Source organism: Sus scrofa, chromosome 5 (assembly GCF_000003025.6).
Source record: "Sus scrofa isolate TJ Tabasco breed Duroc chromosome 5, Sscrofa11.1, whole genome shotgun sequence".
NCBI lineage: Eukaryota > Metazoa > Chordata > Mammalia > Artiodactyla > Suidae > Sus > Sus scrofa.
This window is the reverse complement of record NC_010447.5, coordinates 21,372,951-21,395,242: the sequence shown is the minus strand read 5'-3', so window position 1 is coordinate 21,395,242 and position 22,292 is coordinate 21,372,951. Positions and strand designations below refer to the sequence as shown.

At 44.9% G+C, this 22,292-nt stretch overlaps 1 protein-coding gene and 1 long non-coding RNA gene across 4 annotated transcripts; one reads left to right on the top strand and one right to left on the bottom strand.

The window, feature by feature from the left end:
- On the top strand, positions 65 to 3,614 carry LOC110260685. The gene is made up of 2 exons (XR_002343979.1): positions 65 to 142; positions 1,694 to 3,614. It is a non-coding gene; the product is annotated as an uncharacterized LOC110260685 (long non-coding RNA).
- RAB5B (RAB5B, member RAS oncogene family) lies at positions 2,514 to 21,910 on the bottom strand. 3 transcript variants are annotated; one of them, XM_021091795.1, is made up of 7 exons: positions 21,787 to 21,887; positions 20,514 to 20,574; positions 7,732 to 7,993; positions 6,564 to 6,715; positions 6,172 to 6,294; positions 5,498 to 5,591; positions 2,514 to 5,164 (listed from the first exon to the last, which is right to left on the bottom strand). In XM_021091795.1, exons 3-7 carry the CDS (start codon positions 7,892 to 7,894, stop codon positions 5,049 to 5,051), a joined length of 648 nt encoding a protein of 215 aa, XP_020947454.1. In that variant the 5' UTR covers positions 7,895 to 7,993; positions 20,514 to 20,574; positions 21,787 to 21,887; the 3' UTR covers positions 2,514 to 5,048. The 3 variants fall into 3 exon arrangements, with proteins under 3 accessions (XP_020947454.1, XP_020947456.1, XP_020947455.1); XM_021091797.1 differs by lacking the exon at positions 20,514 to 20,574 and having other exon boundaries at positions 21,787 to 21,910; XM_021091796.1 differs by lacking the exon at positions 21,787 to 21,887 and having other exon boundaries at positions 20,514 to 21,422.

Here is a 22,292-nt window from a genome sequence, read left to right as displayed (position 1 = left end):
TTGGGCTAGAGTAAAGGACCACTCTCGCCCCTCTGCTCGTCCCCAAGTCATTGGCGGGCCATAGACCGCCTCCCTGCTGCTGTGCCCCGCCTCCTGGAGGCCGAGGCAGGCGGGGATGCCACCTGGGCTCGGAACTAGAACGGTAAGTTTTTGCTTTTACCCCGCCGGAGAAGGACGTCCGGAATTCGGGGCAGTGCAAAGTGATGAGGACGCCCAGAGGTTGGGCTGAGGGATGTCCCTACCCCTCCCAGCTATCTGAGACACAAGTGCTCCCCTCCCAGCTATCTGAGACACAAGTGCTTTCACTAGAGGCCTCGGGATTCAGACGGCTTTCTCCCGGGGGCGGGGGGGGGGTGAGCTCCGCCTCTTATCTTGTTTTTCACAAACGTCTGTGTTGCAACTGCAACAGCCCTGTGTTTTGTTTTGTTTTTTTTTGTCTTTTGTCTTTCTAGGGCCTCATCCGCGGCCTATGGAGGTTCCCAGGCTAGTGGTGGAATCGGAGCTGTAGCCGCTGGCCTACACCACAGCTCACCGCAAGTAGACTCCTTAACCCACTGCCGAGGCCAGGGATTGAACCTGCCCCCTCAAGGATACGTTCCCGCTGAGCCACGACGGGAACTCCTGCCCTGTTTGTATTTTAGAGGAAACAAGAGCAAGTGCTCAATTCTCTTATATCCAGGAACGAGAGCAGAAATGGGGTCTACATAACAATTCAAAGAGATTCTTCAGACTAGTTTAATTTCTCCCCAGATTATAGAACCAACACTGAATAGCCACCTTTTTTTTTTTCTTTTTGCTTAGTGGTCAATTTTTTAAAAATCGTTACTTAATAAGAGAAATGACATTTTAACACCCCAAAATAGGGGAACATTGTAAGTGCTCATAATCTCAGAGTAAAGGGCATAATAGAACATTGTTTGCTATTACCCTTTTATCATTTGGCCCCGAAGTGAAATCTTGTCATTGGCTAGCAGTGAACCTGGGGCAAACGTATCCACACTGCCCTCTGGAGACTAGAAGGTTGAGCTACAGCCTTAAGTGAAGGTCTTCATCTTTAATTTTGGAAAATCAGTTCCCCTCCCTTTCTGCTCTCCTAAGAGCTTTCACTAGGAATGAAGGAGCTGTGGGAGGAGCGCTAAGAGATAAACCGAAAGAGGAATTGACAATGCAAAGGTGATTTTGGCGTTAAAGTTTCTGGAAAAAGAAAGATCCCCAAATGAACTGTGTATAATTAAATCATCAGAGATCTGACACCCAACCTACTATAGCAGTCTTAAAAATAGTCTTAGGGAGTTCCTGTAGTGGTGCAGTGGTTAACAAATCCAACTAGGAACCATGAGGTTTCAGGTTCGATCCCTGGCCTTGCTCAGTGGGTTAAGGATCCAGCATTGCCATGAGCTGTGGTGTAGGTCGATCCCACGTTGCTGTGGCTCTGGAGTAGGCCGGCAGCATTGGCTCTGATTTAGACCCCTAGCCTGGGAATCTCCATATGCCGTGGGAGCGGCCCCAGAAAAGGCAAAAAGACAAAAAAAAAAAAAAAAAAAAGTCTCAGCCCAAAGATACAGAGAAGTCAGTTATGGACTATCTGAAGCCATGGAATGAGACTTTTGCCTAAGAATGTCACCTTACATAAAGCCACACACATACTTTATATAATTAATCTTTTAAATCTCAACTTTTCTTCATTTTACAGAAGACACTGAGGCAGAGAGCAGCTAAATAACTTGAGGCCACAGCTGGTAAGCTGTCAAAGACAGGGCTGAATACTAGGCTGTCGTGGTGTCTGTCCTTCAGATCCTTTGGAATTGAAAACTCCTCCTACAGATGTTAATTAATCACTTCTTTGTGTCATTCTCCCCCTATCCACTTCCACTTAGATTTTGATGGATTGAGGGCTTCTAGTATGAAACAAGAGCGGAATTTCCTAATGAGATAGTAGCCACATTATCAATCAAAAATGTTAATTCAAAAATACCGCCTCTCCCTCCAATCTCGTCACTTGTCTGCCCAGAAGTTCATAGACCACTACCCATTCTGGCTTTTTTTTTTTTGGCTTTTTAGGGTCATGATCAAAGCATATGGAAGTTCCCAGGCTAGGGGCCACAGCAACGCAGGATCCGAGCAGAGTCTCGACCTACACCACAGCTCACGGCAACACCAGATCCTTAACCACTGAGCAAGGACAGGGACCAAACCCGAAACCTCATGGTTCCTAGTTGGATTTGTTTCTTTTGCACCACAATACCCATTCTGTTATGATGGCCTAATAAGCTACAGTCAGACTTGATAAGCTCTCCAGTGGCCTGGGAACAGGACTAATTAAACAGCAATAAAGGGGCTATTTTCCAAATTGAGCTATCTCACTATTCAAGAAAAAATTAATGGGAATAAGGAGGTACTAAGATGCAAGGGAGGGTGTGTTTCTGATTCAATAACATATTCCTTTTCCTCCAAATTTCTAGTATCAGAGAAATAGCAAAAGAAAAAAAAAAAAAAGAAGCAACACTCCAATACACTTTTTTTTTCTCCTTTTTTACTTACATTAAATACATCGGTAAATCAGCAGTTGCATTCTGTTACCACGATTGTTATGTTGGGAGAGGAAGAAAGGGAAAAAAGGCAAATGCTTTTTTTAGAAGCAAAAAAAAAAACAAACAGAAAAAAAACCACCAACCTCCCCCCCACCCCGCCCCTTAAAAAAAAACCAACTGATCAGAAGAAAAAAATTAAGAGCTGGGAAATAAAAAAAACTAAGGTTCCCCAAGCCCCAAAGAGCTCAAAGGAAAGCAGAAGAGTTGAGAGGAAGTGGACAAAAGGCAGCAGATAGGCCCAGAAGCTAAGGCCAATCCTGTTCCTAAGGGGGGCAGGGGAGGGGAGAAGAGGCCTGGAGAAATGGTTTCCCAACCCCAAGGCAATGAAACATCTTCACTCCTGCTCCATGGGGAAAGCTGTACAGAGAAAGGACTTCATTTCTAAGAGACTTAAAAGAGCCATCCTAAGTTCTTCCACTTGTAAGGATGCACCGGGTACTTCTGGGGGCTAGTGGGTGCTGGGAAAAGAAGGGGGAAATGCATGTGTGTTTCAGGGCCACGGGAACTAAGGCTGCCCCTGGAAAAGGAAGGGAATTGAGGCCTAAGTGGAAGAACCTAAGCTGGGTCCTTCAGAATCTCAGCTTCATGGATTTCTGAGCTGCTCTGGGACAGAAGGCAGTCTGCACGCCAAAAGGGCAGAAAGGTTCCAATCCTAGGTTACTATGGCCTCGTCTATCTTATTTCTCCCAAATTCTGGGCTAGAACAAGAAGGAGTTTAGAGTTGTCTCTTGCCTTGATGGCTTCCCAAAGACATCATAAAATACCTGATGAGGGATATGAAGAGAGGCTAGAGATTAAGAAAGGACCAACGTCCTCTGGTGATACGGGACAACTGTGAGGGACCTTCAGTGCCAGTCATTCCCTGTCCACAGGAACAGGTGTTATGATATGAGGGGGCCACAAGTAGGCTTCTGTAGAACTACATGCTAGTGGTATGTGGATTAAACCACTGGTTGCATGGGGTGGGTTTGGGGATAAGCATGAAGGGACCAAACTAAAGATACTAATAAAGGACAAAATAGGGTCTGATGGGAGGTGGGGGAGACAGAACAGACTGTACAGTAGGAATAAAGATCATACCTATTTACAGGGAAGTACAAAAGACTGGTAATGAGTGGATCAAATTGAATGAGAACCCTGGGAAAGGACAAAAAACTCCTCCCTCTTGCTGGATTCCTCTTCACTCCCCTACAATGACCTATGCTATCCTGAGAAGCTGCTCTACAGTTACTCAGTTAATTCTCCAGGAAAGGTAAACCTCTACCCAAGAGTTAGGATGGCAAGAATACAGGTGAAGTAAGAATCAGAGTTGGAGGAAGCTAGCAGTGGAGACCGGGCTTGAGTAGCTGCCACCAGTACTGTTCTCTACAGCCCCTTCCCAAACCTCATACACACCTCGGATTCCATTTAATTAAAAAGAGGGCAGGTAAATCAATCAAAACCCCCATAAAACAAGTATCACAACTGAACTACCATCAATTAAAGTGCAAACTGCAGGGGATATAGTGGCTGGGGCTGAGGCCATCTGAAGACGAGAGAGGAAAAAAAAAAAAAATGCATATGTATAAGTCAGAGGATGGGTGTCAGAAACTGGTCCCTCCTCCATTTAGATCACAGCAGAGCCAAAGATGCAGGCAACCAGTGAAGATTCTTTGGAGGACTCTGGAGTCCAGAACCTCTCCCATTATGGGAGAGACGCTACCTAAGTGGCTGGGTGAGGGGAAAGTAGGCCTGGGAAGAGTTCCAGAGCCATAGACGACACTGCATCTCCACCTCTTCCACCTCTGCCCAGTTAGCTAACAACAAGACTCCCACATGGTGCCCAAGAGCTTGCCTTCCATTCTCACCTCTACCTAAAAACACCCTCCACAAGGCCAACTTATGGATACTGCAGTGTTTTCAAACATGAGAAACTCCAACCAAATAAAACAAAAAGACAATGTTTCTTTACTCCTTCCTGCTCTGAGCCTTACTTTCCCCCAGGGCCTTTAATGTGACTGAACTGAAAACCTCCTTCCTTCTTAGTTCCTGGGTTCACCACCTTCTCCACCCTGGGGAGAGGAGGAAAAGGGGATCAAGAACAGAGACTGACCAAAAGCTGAAGGGAAAGGGGCAGGAGACAACGTTTTTTGAAAAAATGGGGAAGAAAAGGAGGAAAGGTAAGTAGGTCACTGTCTTGCACCTATAATACAAAGTGGAGAAAGTTTGTTTTGGAAGGTAAGTCCTGGGGGATCTGACCTCCAGGCCCCAGAGTAGGGGTAGGAGGCCAGTGGCAACAGCTGCCTGGTGTTGTTGCTGAAGCGTTAAAAAGTGCCATGACGGAGCTGTCAGGAGGCAGCCCTTGGGAGCCAGGGCTCAGTGTGCTGTTACCGTAGGGGCTGTGTGCTGAGGGGTGGGGATGGAGGTTATTTCTTAGCTCTCGTGCTAGCTTCATACTTGTTTGCTGCTAGCCACCCCTCAGTTGCTACAACACTGGCTCTTGTTCTGCTGGGACTGCTCATGGAGATCCACACCCCGGCTTCGGCCTGCTGCACCCCCCAGATTCTGGGGTTCACTCTTTGGCAACTTCTTAGCTAGAGATAAAAACAGAAGGGAACAAAGTATGGTAGATTTTACTCATCCCCCAAAAAGATTACAGGGTGGGGAGAAGTGGGGGAAAGGGGAGATGGGAGAGACTAAAGGAATGTTCTAAAGGGGGGAGGGTTCATTGTAAACTATATTGAAGATGAGGGGGCTCAAGCTGCAGCCAAAACGTGGAGGTCATGATGTAAAGTTACAAGGTATTTTCATACCTAAAGTTTTCACAAGAGGAGACACTCCCATTTAATCCTTATGACTTGGGTTATCCATCCTGCCTAGACCTCAGGGGAAAAAGATAGGAAGACCTCAGGCTGCTCTGACCTTACCTATTGCCAGGAAGAGATCGTTCACGTTCATAGCTGTCTTGGCTGAAGTCTCCATAAACAATAAGGTGTTGTCATCTGCATACGCCTGGGCCTCCTGCAAAGGGTGGGGTGTACTGGTATTCAGACGGTAGGGCAGCAACAAGTACTGCCTTTCCACTCCCATGTAGCATCAGGGGTAGGCAATATCCTAGGTTCCCTCCCCTTAATTGACCCTCTGAGCCAGCTGGCCCCAGAACCATATTTCGGTGATGACTCCCTCAAGGGATAACCCATGGTCTAGACCACTTAATGCTATAAACAGATGTTAGGAATCTTAAGTACAGGGGAGAAGGTCAGTTGGTTGGGGGCTTTGGGGGTCTGACACTTGAGTAGTCCCTTACCTCAAATTCAATTGCTCCCTCCTTCCTCTTTTCACACTGGTACCCCCACAGCTGGTACTCCCACAGCTGGTACTGGTACTCCCCTACCCCTCTGCTCTGGAATTTTCTTCTGACTCCTCTAAAATCTCCTGGCTGTCATTAGGGTCACAGAGTTGCTGTATTTAACTTGGTGCAGAACTGGGGAATGAGATGATGAATGTCCTCAGATGAGGTTTTTAGAGAGGACAGGTTTGGAAAAAAAAAAGAGGTCCCAAGCACAGAGGGAGTGTGTTAGGGACTCTATGGCCATCTTACTTCATACTCCACCATGCGCTTGTTGGCCAGGTCCGCTTTGTTCCCTGCCAGGGCAATAACGATGCTAGGACTGGCCTGTCGCTGTAGTTCCTTTACCCATGTCTTCGCTCGGGCAAAGGTTTCCTAGGAAAACACAAAGACAAGAATGGGTAGGGTGGAATGACTGCCAGTCTAGGCCCATCACCTTCAAAACCCAATCTCACAACTCACCTCTTCTAAGCAGCCTTCACTCACTGAAACCACCTGTCTCTGGTAACTCATTACCTCTGTCTTCTCAGCACTTGGAAGCATACTTTGTATTCTTATTTGCTATTTCAAGAACCGGTTTTCTCTCCCCCACCTAATTTAATTCCTATAAATAAAAGCAAGGACAATCTTCTCAGCCCACTTACCTGATTAGTAATGTCATAAACCACAATTGCAGCCTGGGCACCTCTGTAGTACATGGGGGCCAAGCTATGGTATCGCTCTTGCCCAGCTGTGTCCCAGATCTCAAACTTGACTGTTGTGTCATCTAGACAAACAGACTGGGTGAGGAAGGCCGCTATGAATGAGAGAATGGAGGAGAAGTTGTTGTAAGTTGGAGGATGAATGGGAACATTCCACCCCCCTTCAAAATATCTCCACTCTCAGTCTAGGACCAGTCACCACCCAGGCCATTCAGCTATAGGAAAAGTTTAGCATTCTCTTCTGTATAAAAGAAAGGTTTAGTGTTCTCCTCCAGATCCAGGAACCAGAATTAAGACTGTTCTCGGTTAAGTCCCTCCTGCCACAAGTTTCCCTAGCTAAGGCATGGGGCACGTCATAAACTCTGAGGACAAAAAGAACTAGAAGAGTCCTCCCTCTTCTAACCAAAGGAGAGGAGTATGCAATAATGACAGAGATAATAAGCCTCGGATAAAAGTCACATCAAGAACTGATTAGAGGATTTTAAAGTCTGAAGTGAAGTCCCAACGTTATCAATATTATTTGAATGTTACTTTTTCATATATTCTTCTGGCCCAAGAACACATTTCCAAGGTGACTAATAAAAGTGGGGAAGAAGTAACATGGGAGTTCTCAAAAAAGATCCTGTTTTACCAGATGTGGGCCTCAGGATCATGAAGCTTTTTGAAACATACATGTGTATATTGCCACCAACCTCACCCTACCTCCAATCATAATCAGCAGATCTAGGGTAAGGCCTAAGCATGCATAGGATGAAAATGTTCCCTAGGTGATTCTGACGTACATTTTCGATTATGAACAACTGCCCCAAAACAACCTTGCTCAAGATGACACTCAACTGAACCTCACTGGCATTAAGATGAGAGTGGGAGGAGAAAAACAGACTGAGATAAAAAATTAGTGGTTTCCTTGGTATGTAAAGGCCAACCTTTCTACCTTTCTTCTAGAAGTAAAAGGATGAACACAGACGTGCTTGTTGACAATAGCAATTTTTGTTTCATAAAGGATTTCCATTCCAGGGAGCTAAGAGGGCCAGCTCCACAATCAGGTCCCTACATCTCCCTGCAATAGCCCTTCTAAGCATTGAACCTCTTCTCTCCCTGAAGTACTCACCTCCAATGGTGCTCTCCTGGTACTCGTGGAACTGTCCTTTGACAAAACGTAATACCAGGCTAGACTTCCCTACTGCAGATTCACCCAGTAAGACCAACTTGAACTGGCATATTTTGCTGGCCTGGGGCTGCCCATTGGGCCTGGCTGTGCTTCTGCTAGTCATGGCGAGATTATCAGAGTGGGAAAGGGTAGAGGGAGGGGGATGCCACAAAGCGGCAAAGGGGGGAGGGGGGAGGGAGGGGACTTCCAGGCTTCAACAGTCCTGCAAGAAAAAAAGTGGATAAAATTAAACATGGGGTCATTTACAGCTGTAGTCACCTCCCACCCCCATTTTCGACCCCTCCTTAGCATATGGAGCTCCTGGGACAGGGATGAGATCTAAGCCACAGTTTCAACCTAAGCTGAAGCTGTGGCAATGCCAGATCCTTAACCCACTGTGCCAGGCTGGGGATGGAACTTGCATCCCAGCCCTCTCAAGATGCCTCCAATCCTGGTGTGCCACAGTGGGAGCTCCAGCTGTAATCACCTTTTTTTTTTTTTTGTCTTTTTAGGGCCGCAACCTTGGCATATATAGAGCCCAGGCTAGGGGTTGAATTTGGAGCTGTAGCCGCTGGCCTACACAACCACCACAGCAACTCAGGATCCAAGCTGCATCTGAGAACTATGCAACAGCTCCATAGCTCACGGCAACACCGGATCCTTAACCCACCGAGCAAGGCCAGGGATGGAACCTGCGTCCTCATGGATACTAGTCAGATTTGTTTCTGCTGAGCCATGACGGACACTCCTGTAATCACTTTTTAAAGAAAGGATAGAATCTATTTCCTTGCTCCTATGAGGACCTTTTATAACCACCCACCATTAAAAGGCTACACCACTGAGAGTCCCAGGCAGCTGACACTCAGTTTTAAGAGTAGGAAACTATAAAATAAGAATTGCATCTAGGGTTTGGTGAAATGGAGAGACTGAAAACTATGAGAGTAGTTTTGTTTCAGCCACATCCACGGCATGTGGCAGTTTCTAGGCCAGAGACTGAACCCATGCCACAGCAGTAACCTGGAAGCCACAATAGTGACAATGCCAGATCCTTAACCACTATGCCACCAGGGAACTCCAAATTTTTAATCTCCCAATCAATCCCCACTAGGTCTTCAAAGAATAGCAAATTGATCAACTTTTCGTTGGCCTGAAGAACACACAGATCCACTTAAAAGTACCCTAGATCCCTACTATCTCCTTGTTATCCCGCTGCTGTCCTTGTCGACCCCTCTAGAGAAATTCACTCTGGAGGTGTGGGATAAAAGTCACCTCTCTTAAGAGTAGCGGGATAGCTTCTGGCTCAACATCCTTCATAAACAACGATTTCTTTCTCTTTTTTGGGGTCTTTTTAGAGCTGAATCCGTGGCATATGTTCCCAGGCTAGGAGTCAAATTGGAGCTGCAGCTACCAGCCTACATCACAGCTCACAGCAACACCAGATCCTTAACCCACTGAGAAAGGCCAGGGATCGAACCCTGGTCCTCATGGTTCGTTACTGCTGAGCTGAAACAGGAACTCCCACAACCATTTCTAAAAACTTATTTCTGAAAGTCTAACCTATGGTAAATTACCAGAAAATCTTTTTTCATTTTTTGTCAAAGGTAAATAGATAAACAGACCACATTCAGAATTATCTCTTTCACTTTGCTTCTGCCACCTACCCAAGTCTGAACATCTATCAAGTCTGAGTCAGTAGGCTTGACATTCAACTTGCAGCTGTCCTCCTGGTGCTTAGGGATTAGAATACCCTCCACACTAAATAACAGCTGTAGCCCTCCAAATTAGAGGCAGAGAAAGAAGGTGTACCTTCTAAACACATGCAGAAATCTTCAGAAGAGAGTATAGGGGAAAAATCTTCAATCAATAAATACTTGATGAAAGAATAAAACTGAACCACCTTCTCTACCTTCCAATTGGCTAAGAAAGCTGGTGGTAGTGGAGAAGACAGAGAAAGAAAAAAAGAGAGAAGTTGGGACTTTGAATGTCCAACCATCCAAACCTGAATATTTTTCATCATCCTGCCTCTGAGGGGAAAGCAACTATGAGATTCAAAGAAGTGTTAGCATAAGCAAAGCACGTAAAACCTTTCCCCCAAATGTAAATATTGCTAAGGTTGTACTTTGCTTGTTCAAAATAATTTTTTCCTTCTCCAAAGTTGACTCCAATGAGTCCACAAACATCATATTCTATGAAACACAGAGGGAAACATTATTTTGTCACTACAGCAAACTGCTTTGGGATCAAATCAGGATTAAGAATCTCTGCAATGCTATAAAGACAGAAAAAAGAGGAGTTACTGTCATGGCTCAGCAGAAACAGATCTGTCTAGCATCCATGAAATGCAGGTTCCATCTCTGGCCTCAATCAGTGGGTTAAGGATCCAGCGTTGCTGTGAGCTATGGTGCAGGTCACAGACACAGCTCAGATCTGGCATTGCTATGGCTGTGGTATAGGCCTGCAGCTGTAGCTCCAATTAGACTCCTAGCCTGGGAACCTCCATATGCCATGGGTTCGGCAGTAAAAAGAAAAAAAAAGGAGTTCCCGTCGTGGTGCGGTGGTGAACGAATCCGACTAGGAACCATGAGGGTGCGGGTTCGGTCCCTGTCCTTGCTCAGTGGGTCAAAGATCCGGCGTTGCTGTGAGCTGTGGTGTAGGTCTCCGACGCGGCTAGGATCCCACGTTGCTCTGCCTGTGGCGTAGGCCAGCAGCTCCAGCTCCGATTGGACCCCTAGCCTGGGGACCTCCATATGCCACGGGAGCGGACCTAGAAAAGGCAAAAAAAAAAAAAAAAAAAAAAAGACATACATACATAAATAAATAAATAAAATACGTGAACTCTTAAAAAAAAAAAAAAGAAAAGAAAAACAGAGTTCCCATCGTGGTGCAGTGGTAAACGAATCCAACTAGGAACCACGAAGTTGCGGGTTCAATCCCTAGCCTCGCTCAGTGGGTTAAGGATCTGGCATTGCCGTGAGCTGTGGTGTAGGTTGCAGACATGGCTTGGATCCCGTGTTGCTGTGGCTCTGGTGTAGGTCAGTGGCTACAGCTCTGATTCGACCCCTAGCCTGGGAACCTCCACATGCCATGGTAGCAGCCCTAGAAAAGGCAAAAAGCCAAAAAGCCAAAAAAAAAAAAAAAAAAAAAAGAAAAGGAAAACCATACAGGAGGAAGTATAGAGGAACAAAGACTGTGGCATTCGAGTCACTGAATTTATCTTATGATTCTGCTTACTACCTGTACATTTGTTTCCTCATCTGTAAAATGGGATAATAGCCTATGGCCACCTACTTCATAAGGTTGTTGTGAGGATTAAATGAGATAATACATCAAAGGACTTAAGTATCTGACATTTTAAAAGTGCTTCATCAATGAATATTAAGCTACTAATCATTATTAATATGACATCAAGAAAATTTCCCTGAGACTTACCTTCCACTTTGATAAAATGGAAAAAAACACCTACCTCACAGAGTAGCCATGAGGATCAAGTGAAAGATGTGTTTAGCATGTTAATAAAGTCAGACAGGTATAGTTATTTAGTGGCCCTGATTCACAGAAAAGATTATTAAAGAATATCTTAATATTAGTTGTTATCAATATATTTTTAAAGAGCAGCCATGATATAAAAGAGGCAGAGAAAAAAAAGGGAAAAAAGTGTAAAGAGGAAGTTAACAGAGAAATGAAATAGAAATAAGAACTCAGAAAAGTCCCAAAGTAGACTAGATTAAGGAATAGGAATGTAAGAAGTTACTCTGATCCTACTGAGTATTCTGCAGTTCTCTAGGCCAGTGAGTCCTAAGACTCCAGATATACACGTGCTGCTTTGTGATGAAGTTTTCAATAGTCTATGATGAAATAATTCTTAAAAAATGATAGAGCAAGTTTTTCAGAAAGCTAATTTATTCAGCTTAAAAGTACCCTTTTACAGAGTTCCCATTGTGGCTCAGTGGAAATGAATCTGACTGGTATCCATAAGGATGCAGGTTTAATCTCTGGCCTAGCTCAGTGTGTTAAGGACCTGGCATTGCTGTTAGCTGTGGTGTAGGTCGAAGACACAACTTGGATCCTACATTGTGGCTATAGCACAGGATGGCAGCTGTAGCTCGGATTTGACCCTAGCCTGGGAACTTCCATATGCTGCAAGTGTGGCCCTAAAAAGAAAAAAAATTTCTAAAGTTGGAGGAAAAAAACACATGGTTGGGAGTTCCTGTTGTGGCTCAGTGGTAACAAACTCGACTAGTATCCATGAGGACATTGAGTTCAATCCTTGGCTTTGCTCAGTGGATCTGGTGTTGACATGAGCTGTGGCATAGGTCATAGTAGCTGCAGCTCTAATTCGACCCCTAGCCTAGGAACTTCCATATGCTGCAGGTGCAGCCCTAAAAATAAAGAGCAAACACACAAACAAAAACAAACAGTTGATCCTATTTCTATAAAACAAAGCAAAATTCTGCAAAGAAAAAGATATGGAAAGATACATACTCATCTATTAACAATGAAAAGAGTGGGACTGAAGAAAGTGGTACATGAAGAACTCAGATTTTTTTTTTTTGTCTTTTTAGGGCTGTACCCATGGCATAGAGAGGTTCCCAGGGTAGGGGGTGAATCGGAGCTGTAACTGCTGGCCTACACTACAGCCACAGCAACTCCAGATCTGAACCACACCTGGCAACTTACACCACAGCTCATAGCAATGCCAATCCTTAACCCACTGAGCAAGGCCAGGGATCGAACCTGTGTCCTCAGGGATACTGGTCAGATTCGCTTCCACTGAACCATGATGAGAACTCCCTCAGATGTTTTTCATTCTACATAATTCTTTCTTTTTCTAACAGGGAAATACATGTATTTTTAAAGTTTAATGGTGGTAGAGCAGGATCCAGCACTGCTGTGGCTCAGGTTGCAACTGTGGTGCAAGTTCAATTCCTGGCCATGGAACTTCCTCATGTTGCTGGTTCAGCCAAAAAGAAAAATAAAGTTTCCTACATAACACCCCCACCCCTTCTGTATAAATGCTTAAGAAATAATAGTGTTGGGGGAGTTCCCGTCGTGGCGCAGTGGTTAACGAATCCGACTAGGAACCATGAGGTTGTGGGTTCGGTCCCTGTCCTTGCTCAGGGGGTTAACGATCCGGCGTTGCCATGAGCTGTGGTGTAGGTCGCAGACGCGGCTCGGATCCTGCGGATCCTGCATTGCTGTGGCTCTGGCGTAGGCTGGCAGCTACAGTTCCGATTAGACCCCTAGCCTGGGAACCTCCATATGCCGTGGGAGCGGCCCAAGAAATGGCAAAAAAAGACAAAAAAAAAAAAAAAAAAAGAAAAAAAAAGAAATAACTGTTGGAGTTCCCGTCATGGCTCAGCGAACATGAATTTGACTAGCATCCATGAGGATGCAGGTTCAATCCCTCGCCTCCCTCGGTGGGTTAAGGATCTGGCATTACTATGAGCTGTGATGTAGGTTGCAGACGTGGCTTGGATCTAGTGTTGTAGCGGAGGCCATCAGCTACTGCTCCAATCTGATCCTAGCCTGGGAACTTCCATATGCCACGAGTGCACCCTAAAAAAAAGACAAAATAATAATAATGACAGTAATAATGGTGTTGATAGGAAGTAGTAAGCTTTATAAACATACTTAGGTGGAAAAATTAAAAAAACCTCCAAATTTAAATTAATTGGTCCATCATGTCCAAAATTCTAGGAACCAAAAGTTCCCACTATGGTGCAACTGGATTGGTGCCATCTCTGGAGCACTGGGATGCAGGTTCAATCCCCAGCCTGGCACAGTGGGTTAAGGATCTGGCACTGCTGCAGCTGCAGTGTATGTTGCAACTGAGGCTCAGATCTGATCACTGGTTTGGGAACTCCATATGCTGAGGGGCAGCCTTCAAGAAAGAAAGAAAGAAACCAGTACTGCAAGAATCAGTATTAATTAGCTTCTTAACCACTAGTCATAGTTCTTTAGCTCTTTTCATCCTCGAACACTTAAAGCAGTGTTTCCCAAACTGTGGGCTGTAAGCCAATAGTGACCTTGAAATCACTTGGTGGATCACGATCAGTATATTTTTTAAAAAAAGAAGAAAAAAAGGAAAAAAAAAAATCAGGAGTTCCCTGTGACTCAGCAGGTTAAGGACCCAGCATTGTCATTGCTGAGGCTCTGGTTACAACTGTGGCACAGTTTTGATTTCTGACCTGGGAATTTCCACATGTCCTGCATGCTACAGGCATGGCCAAAAAAGAAAAAAAAAAAATCAAACAGATTGCAAATGAATGTAAGAATCATAAGAAAATGATTTACTGTTTTATTTGCGGGTGTATGTACACACACTGAATTATGATATAAAAAAATTTTTTTTAGGAGTTCCCATTGTGGTTCAGTGGTCATGAACCTGACTAGTATCCATGAAGAAGCAGGTTTGATCCCTGGCCTCGATCAATAGGTTAAGGATCTGGCGTTGCTGTGAGCTGTGGTGGTAGGTCGCAGATGTGGCTCCGATCCTGCATTGGTGTGGCTGTGGCTCAGGCCAGCAGCTGTAGCTCTGATTTGACCCCTAGCCTGGGAAATTCCATATGCTGCAAGTGTGGCCCTAAAAAGAAAAAAAAATTTTTTTTTAAATGAGCCATAATCCATTGTCACGGCTAGGTCATGGGTTCGATATCTGGCCCAAGAACATCCACATGCTGTGGGTACAGACAAAAGAAAAAGCCATGATCAAAAGTTTAAAAAACAATACGTGGGAGAGATCTGACACTGAAAGATGGGTTATTAGGAAATCTACTTTCTGTCCAGCCTATAAAAGCACTTCCAGGTGAAATTAAGATGAGAGCTGAATATAACTCTCTAGGTTCTCTAACCCTGATAGTAAAGTTATGGAGTAATTATGAAAATGTAAAGCCAAAGTCAACTGAGGCAGTCTCGTGCAGTGTTAAAAGCCGTGGAATCAGGCAAGCCTGAGTTTTACTCTCTGTTTTGCCAATTACCCCACTGCGGTCTTATGCCGCTCACTCCCTCGGCTTCCTTATCTATGAGGATCTAGAGGTGGTGTAGAGAGGATAATAGGTGAAAGTAGCAAAAGACAGAATTTGAATTCATTTCCAAAGTTTTGGGTACATTTAAGAAATTTGTTTGTCTTAAGGCTTCTCAGCATCTGTGAGGATGAGTTATTTTTAAAAACACATTTATGTAGGTCTTCACACCTACCGGTTCATAGCAAAAGAAGCTAGGCCATCATAGCTACACTTTAAAACAGAAAACAGATGACATAATAGGAAAAAACCTACAGATGATAAGCTGATCAAGTTTCCTTTAGGTGACATACATTACTATACTCTTAAAAAGCAACAGGGAAAGTTATTAGATTCTTGGACTTACTCCCTCACATTTTTATCTATTTCAAAGCATGTGATCCTAGGGGCAGAACACTAAGCCTCAATGTTACTACTCTTCAATATGAAAACATGGGAGTTAGAATGGACTGAATTCTCATGAGCACACATCACTCCAGGCCTGGGAAAACAGTAGGGAGTTGGAGAAGTGTGAAGATAGGAAACATCACAATTGTTCAAATTGCAAAGCCCATGGTCACTAATCCTCACAGATGGTAAATCAAAACAGAGCCCATCAGCAACCAGCAAACTTGCTTGAACTGTCAGAGATTAGTAACTACTGGGTTAGAAAAGACTATCTCCCACCCTAATGTTTCATCTCATGAATATGTCTTAACTTCTCAGTTCACAGTAATTGATGGGCTGCCCATCTTTGTGCTTTGATTTTTTTTTTTTTTTTGGTCTTTTGTCTTTTTAGGGCCGAAGCCATGGCATATGGAGGTTCCCAGGCTACGGGTCTAATCAGAGCTACAGCCGCTGACCTATGCCAGAGCCACAGCAACGCCAGATCCAAGCCGAGTCTGCGATCTACACCACAGCTCATGGTAATGCCGGATCCTTAACCCATTGAGTGAGGCCAGAGATCGAACCCGCAACCTCATGGTTACTAGTCGGGTTCATTAACCACTGAGCCATGACAAGAACTCCGACTGTGCTTTGACTTTTAATCCCAACATATTAATAAGGATACCATGTTTCTTATGCAAAGCTAGACTCTCAAAAGATTTGGGGTACAGAAATAGGAATTGATTTTCTCCTATTTCAGCGATATTATTTTTGCTAATAGTTGATCCATCCAAAGGCAAAAAATAAACCACAGCCAACCACTCAGATGGTGTGATTATTACCTTCAAACCTGATGCAAAAAAAAGGAAGGAGGAAGTTTTTCTTCCCTTCAACCTTTTCAGTCCAGAAGAGAAGAAATCAGACTTAACTTCCCTTAGAAGTTCAGCTCCACAAGAATGGCTTATCAAATGACCATTAACTAGGGAAGACTGGAGTTTCTGTTGTGGTGCAGTGGAAACGAATCCAACTAATATCCATGAAGATGCAGGTTTGACCCCTGGCCTCTTTCAGTAGGTTGGCGATCTGGCATTGTCATGAGCTATGGTGAAGGTCATAGATGCGGCTCAGATTCTGCGTTGCTGTGGCATAGGCCAGCAGCAACAACTCTGATTTGACCCTTGGCCTGGGAACTTTGATATGCTGCAGGTGTGGCCATAAAAAGCAAAAAAACAACTAGGGAGGATTAAGGCTTGACCATGGCATCAGTTCACTGGGGAAGGGGAAAGTAGAGGATGAGGGGGGTCAAGTTATTTAGTGTGGGGAGCTCTCCTAGTAGCAAAGAAAAACATAAATAGAAAAGGTTTCTTACGGAGTTCCTGTGGTGGCGCAGCAGAAACGACTCCGACTAGGAACCATGAGGTTGAGCGTTTGATCCCTGACCTGGCTCGGTGGTTTAAGGATCTGGCACCACTGTGAGCTGTGATGTAGGTCGAAGACGTGGCTCAGATCTGGCATTGCTGTGGCTGTAGTGTAGGCCAGCGGCTATAGCTCCAATTAGACCCCTAGCCTGGGAACCTCCATATGCTGTGGGTGCAGCCCTAAAAGGACAAAAGACCAAAAAAGAAAAAAGAAAAGGTTTCTTAGCCTGCCAACTACAGAGAAGTCTGTCATCTATCAATAGAGGCTGAGTTCCAGGTATAGAGCCACTGAAGACAAGCCCCTTTCCAAATGCCAGCCTTGTAGGTTCAGTTTGCCAAATAAGGGGTAGTCTATGGGTCACCTAGTCCAGTCTCTGTATTTTAAGGTGAGAAGACTGAGGCAAAAAAAAGAGAAATCAATCAACCTGCCAGGTGTTACCATTCAACCGGCTATCACACAACTGCTTAGTAGCAAGTCTTCTAGCAAGTACTCCCAGTCAGGTACTCTTGCTTCTATTATACTACTAAACCTCTTAAGGAAGCAGGGGATGCTGAACTCTGAACTGAAATCCAAAGAAGAGACCAGAGGAGTAAGAGCTTACATCCCATAGAGTTTCTGCCTCTATTCAATTTGGCTAAGTACTTCCTATGGGCCTAAAAAAATAAGTTAGAATGACCCAAGCCTTCCCTAGGAACTGGAATCCAGTCCCATATCCTTCTGACAGGAAGACTCACTCATTACTATGCCTCTCCAGAAGGTCTTAACCAACCCCTGCCAGGACAGCTGAAATAGAAACAATTCTGTGGAAGGTGCTAAGGAAAGTAGTGGTAATTTCTGCACGATTCAGTGGGCCTTGAGATTAATGTGAGTTTTACTGGGTAGAGAAAATAGAGCAGAAGCCAGTAAATAACTCTCCAACTGTGTCTATACCCCAATTACCAAAATCTTAAACTGAGTTCCACTACTTGGCTTATGGTGTTGATCCAGAGTTAACCACTGAGTCAATGGCTTAAATGAGATCCTTCCACTTCCCCCACCCTCTCCCTTATATTTCCCCAAGAGGCAAAAACATTCTTAGCTCTTATCAGCATGGTACTGCAAACTCCCTATTATTGACCTAGGAAAGGTCAGAATGCCTTTCCCCACTCTATCTGCCTAGCAAACTCCTAATGTATCTTTTAAGGCCAAGCTCAAATGTCACCTTCTCTGTGAAGTGCATAATTACTCTCCAGCCCCAGCAGAATTCATCACTGCTTCCTGGAATCCTATAGTATTAAGGCTGTATTTCTATCACAGCATTTATTACATTATTATACTACATGAGTTAACTGTGTCTGTCCGCTTTGCTAAACTATGAACTCCTCACCAAGTGTGACTAATTTTTATGTCATCTTGAATCTCCAGAGCAGAGCACAATGCCTGGTCCCTAGTAGGTGTTCATTAAATACTCCATAAATTAATTTAGGCCAAAACAATCCTGCTTCCTTCTTCCATCTACTCCTCTCCTTCTGTGCCATCTGGATACATTCTTAATTCCATTTAGGAAAGCTTTTAATCGGCCTCAGAGAATCTCTTGCCTCTTTGTGATCTTCCTTGGATGGAGGGCCCTCTTGGGACCCAGCCCACAAGGTACTGTTGCAACTCACATGGGCTAACTGCTTTTCCTGTCACCCGTTACTATGCCTCAGATGGCCTAATCACACCAAGTATGCAGTCCTTCCACTCTAACACTGAAGCAACTGTGGCTAAAAACAAAGTTCTCTGATGTTAGGTGTTCAAAAAAGCTTTGGGTCAATATCTCTATTAACTCTCGGATTTGAGAAATGCAAGTTTTTGTTTTTGTTTTGTTTTGTTTCTTTAAATCATACCATCACAGAGCTAGAGGACACTCTGAAAAGGTACCTACTGCCCCTCAATAGAAACTACAACCTGGCCCCAAAATCTGCACACACTGCTCACCTTGGTGGCTCCTTCCTCAGTTCAGTTACTATCAGTAAATGACTAAATCTTTCCTAAAACATTCTTGGGAAGTGGGAGTGTATTTGTGCAGGGTTTTAAGGTATCCTTCCTCCTAGAAGGCTGTAGCATTTCCTTATTTTAAATTCATTCTCTTATACTTTGGTTCTTTTCCAATCTGAAATGCCTTAGGATAAGGGAGCAGGTTGTATACACTGGATTCTCCTACCCTAAGTCCCCTCATAAGTCAAATTCATATCAATGCACACAAACAAGCAAACTATAGGAGAGCAATCCTTGCTTCTGGGCAAAGTTAATTAATAGTTGAAGAGATGAGGTAAGACTTCAATGGCAATGGGAAAGTCCTCTTCTCCAAATATATTTCAAATATATTTTTTAACTTCAGATATACAATTGAAATTCTATATTGATAATTCCACTCCTTAGCTTCCTCTTAAGAAGCAAATACTCTTGGAAGGTTAATACTTTAAGTGATTGTTATTTATACCTGAATATGGAGCAAGTCCAGATTTCCTTTTTTCTTTCTTTCTTTTTTTTTTTTGCTTTTTAGGGCTGAACCTGTGGCCTAAGGAAGTTCCCAGGCTAGGGAGTCGAATTGGACCTGCAGCTGCTGGCCTACACCACAGACATGCTGGATTCAAGCTGTATTTGCCACCTACACCACAGTTTGTGGCAACACTGGACCCTTAACCTACTGAGCAAGGCCAGCACATCCTTATGGATACCAGTCGGGTTCTTAACCCACTGAGCCGCAATGGGAACTCCTCCAGATCATTTTTTGAAGGAAAACTTTGATTAAGGAAAAAGTGGAAAAGACAAGAAAGGATGTATAGAAGAAAGTGACAAGATATCATCAGGATGCAGGAAATGGCAAAGCCTAGTGAGGATTTAGAATACAAATACACACATACACATCTACACAATTTTCTCTAGGACTGGCTTTGCAGGAGAGAAAATAAAAGCTCCAGGGGTGGGGTGGGGGGCAATAATCCAGGTTTCTGAGGGCACCGTACAAAGGCTGGGCACATTATAGAGCTTCTAAAGCCAGTAAGGGCAAATTCAACTAAGAAGGTGGTATAGTAAATGTCCCAGCTGTACTGAGATTTAAAGGAAAACTGATTTCAAATTCAGAGAAATTTGGAAGCTTCTTCTATCACTATAGAAAGACAGATACAGGGGCCCCTTAGGAGAACTAGCCTCTTCTTTTGGGATAATGAATGGACAGTCACATACTCTGAACACGCAGAGACCATGAACCAGAAGATAGAAGTCTCAAATTCCTCACTTCGGCAGAGATGCCAATAATTCACTCAAACGAAATGATTCACTGATCTTTCCTGCCCATAAAAGAAAAAGAAGTTTTGGCCATCTATTTGGGCATTTCCTAGAATACCCACTACACAAAGTGTGTTTTTTTTTTTTTTTGTGTGTGTGTGTGTGTAAGGATGTGAGGGATAACCCTGAGCACAACTCTCTGCTTGTCTGAATTTGATAAAAGCAAGACAAAATGAACTGCGAAAGGAGCACAATAAATAACAGAGTATCATCTCAGAAGGGAAACTGTAAGAATGAGAAACCAGAGTTTGGTGGGAACATGAAAACAGAATTGCCTTGGGTGGCATATCCCCCAAAGGGAAGTAAGATTAGTCTGATCTGCTATCTCTTATCTCTGACCTTTCTGGATGAAAGGAGGGAGGTATATGTGGGAGGATTTATACTTTTTATACTTCTGTAAAACTTGAATATTTAAAAATATGTACATATTACTTTTCTAATTAAGAAGAAATGTCGTTACAAAATATGCTGGTATAAAAGGGAAAAAGAGGGAAGTATAATAAGGGAAAATCCAATAAGCTCCAATCTATGGAGGGGACTAATGAGGTCAGTAGAGCATTCAAAATATATGGGAGGAGGGGACTCTCACATCTTATTAAATCCATTTTCCTTTTCTCTACTCACCTCCTTCCCCAAGTGCCTCTCCATCTGACCCAACTTTCTAATAGCTCAGAGACCGGGGCTCCTGAAGAAGGAGACAAAGAACAGGGGTGATGCCAACCTTCTGGAATGGAATTTCTCACTCTTCCCCAAATCCCTTCCTCAGTGATATCACCTCATATTTCCAGGCTTGGTTCCACCTAACCATTACCTGCCTGGGAAATACCCAAGTCCAAGTGCCACGAAAGTTTCCCCAACTATGGTCAGAAGGTCTCTGGATGGCTGCGGGATCCCTAAGTCCATTTCCAGTGCAGAAAATAAATCACTGATTCTCCATTGCTGGGTCAGAGACAAGGTATCCAATAAAGACCACATTATTAAGTAGGAAAGAAAGAATGAACACCCCCAAAGCCGACTTCTTAGCTTTTTCACAGGACATGAAACAGGAGGTAAGAAGAAACAGAGACTGCAGTCTAAAGTGTGTGAACGGCCAACAGTTAGAGAAAAAAAAAATTACTTTTGTCTTCATTGGCTACCCCAGGAGTACCAAAAAACTTCAAGTTACCACATCTCCACACGTAATGGGAACAAAAGCATGAGTTCTCGCAAGACCCTGAGCCTCTAGCTCACCCTTTAGCATTCCCAGCAGCTCCCATAACTGATGCGAGACCCTGCTTCCCTTGCTCCAGTTCCGAGTCTTCTAGATTAAGAAAGCTCTCTTGGCTTGTCTCGGTTCTCCCTCACTGAACCCAAATCCCTGTCGGCTCAACTCTGGAGCACCCTAGTTATTTTTATAATAGTCACTTTGCCCGAAAAGAATGCCTCTTACACAGCTAAGAACCTTTCTCTGGCCCTTCCACTGAGACCTCTCGAGAGAGCCTCAGCCCCGGTTCCCCTCGGGGCCCGGGCGTCGGGCTTGACCCCTCCTCACCTCCCGGCATGGGCTTACCTCACCCGCCGCCCCATCCCATCTCCCCAGCTCCTCCCTCTTCGGCGAGGCTCAAAGAGGCCTGCCCCTGCCCGCACGCGAGCCACGGGCCTCCCGCGCCGGCGCCCAGCCCGGCAGCCAACACCACCCAGCCGCCTTCCCGACTCACCAACTTCGGGCTCCCAGCCCGCCCGGCCCCCTCCTCAGCGCCCCCATTAGGCCTGCTGGGGCCCGGCCCCCTTCTCCCCTCTCCAGTGGGCCACTCCAACCCCTCGCGGAGGCCTAGACCCGCCTCTGCCCTCAGGCCAGGCCGCTCTCCTCTCCGGGGCGCCTCCGCCCCTGCCCTTGCGGGCTCCATCAGCCAGGTACCTGGGGCTCCGTCTCCCCCGTCGGGCCCAAGCCTGTGTCGAACAGACAAACAGCTGCAGCTCAACCAAACCCTCCTGCCCCTCCTCCTCCTCCTCGCCCTGGGGCGGGGGCCCCAGCCAATTGCACGACTACCCGCCTACCACAGAGGGTGGGCTCTGTGCGCCCTAATCCGCCAATCCTCTGGAGAAAGGCGGATCTCTTTCGGCGCTATCACCAATGAGTACGAGAAAAGGACTGGACAGACGGGTCTCTGCACCAATACAGAGAGGGAAACCTTGGAGATGGACGAGGTGAGGAGCCACTAAAGAGTGAGCTCCCCGAGATAGGGGGCGGTACACCACTAACAGGCGTGTACCTCAACCAATAAACTCTCGACATCCTCATGACCCCGCCTTTTGACTCATAAACATCTAATCAGGTGAGCGACGGAGGCGGGTCAAAGTGAAATTTTAACCAGTACTTCGAAAATTCGAGACTTGAATGGCAGGCAAGGCGGGGTCGAAAGG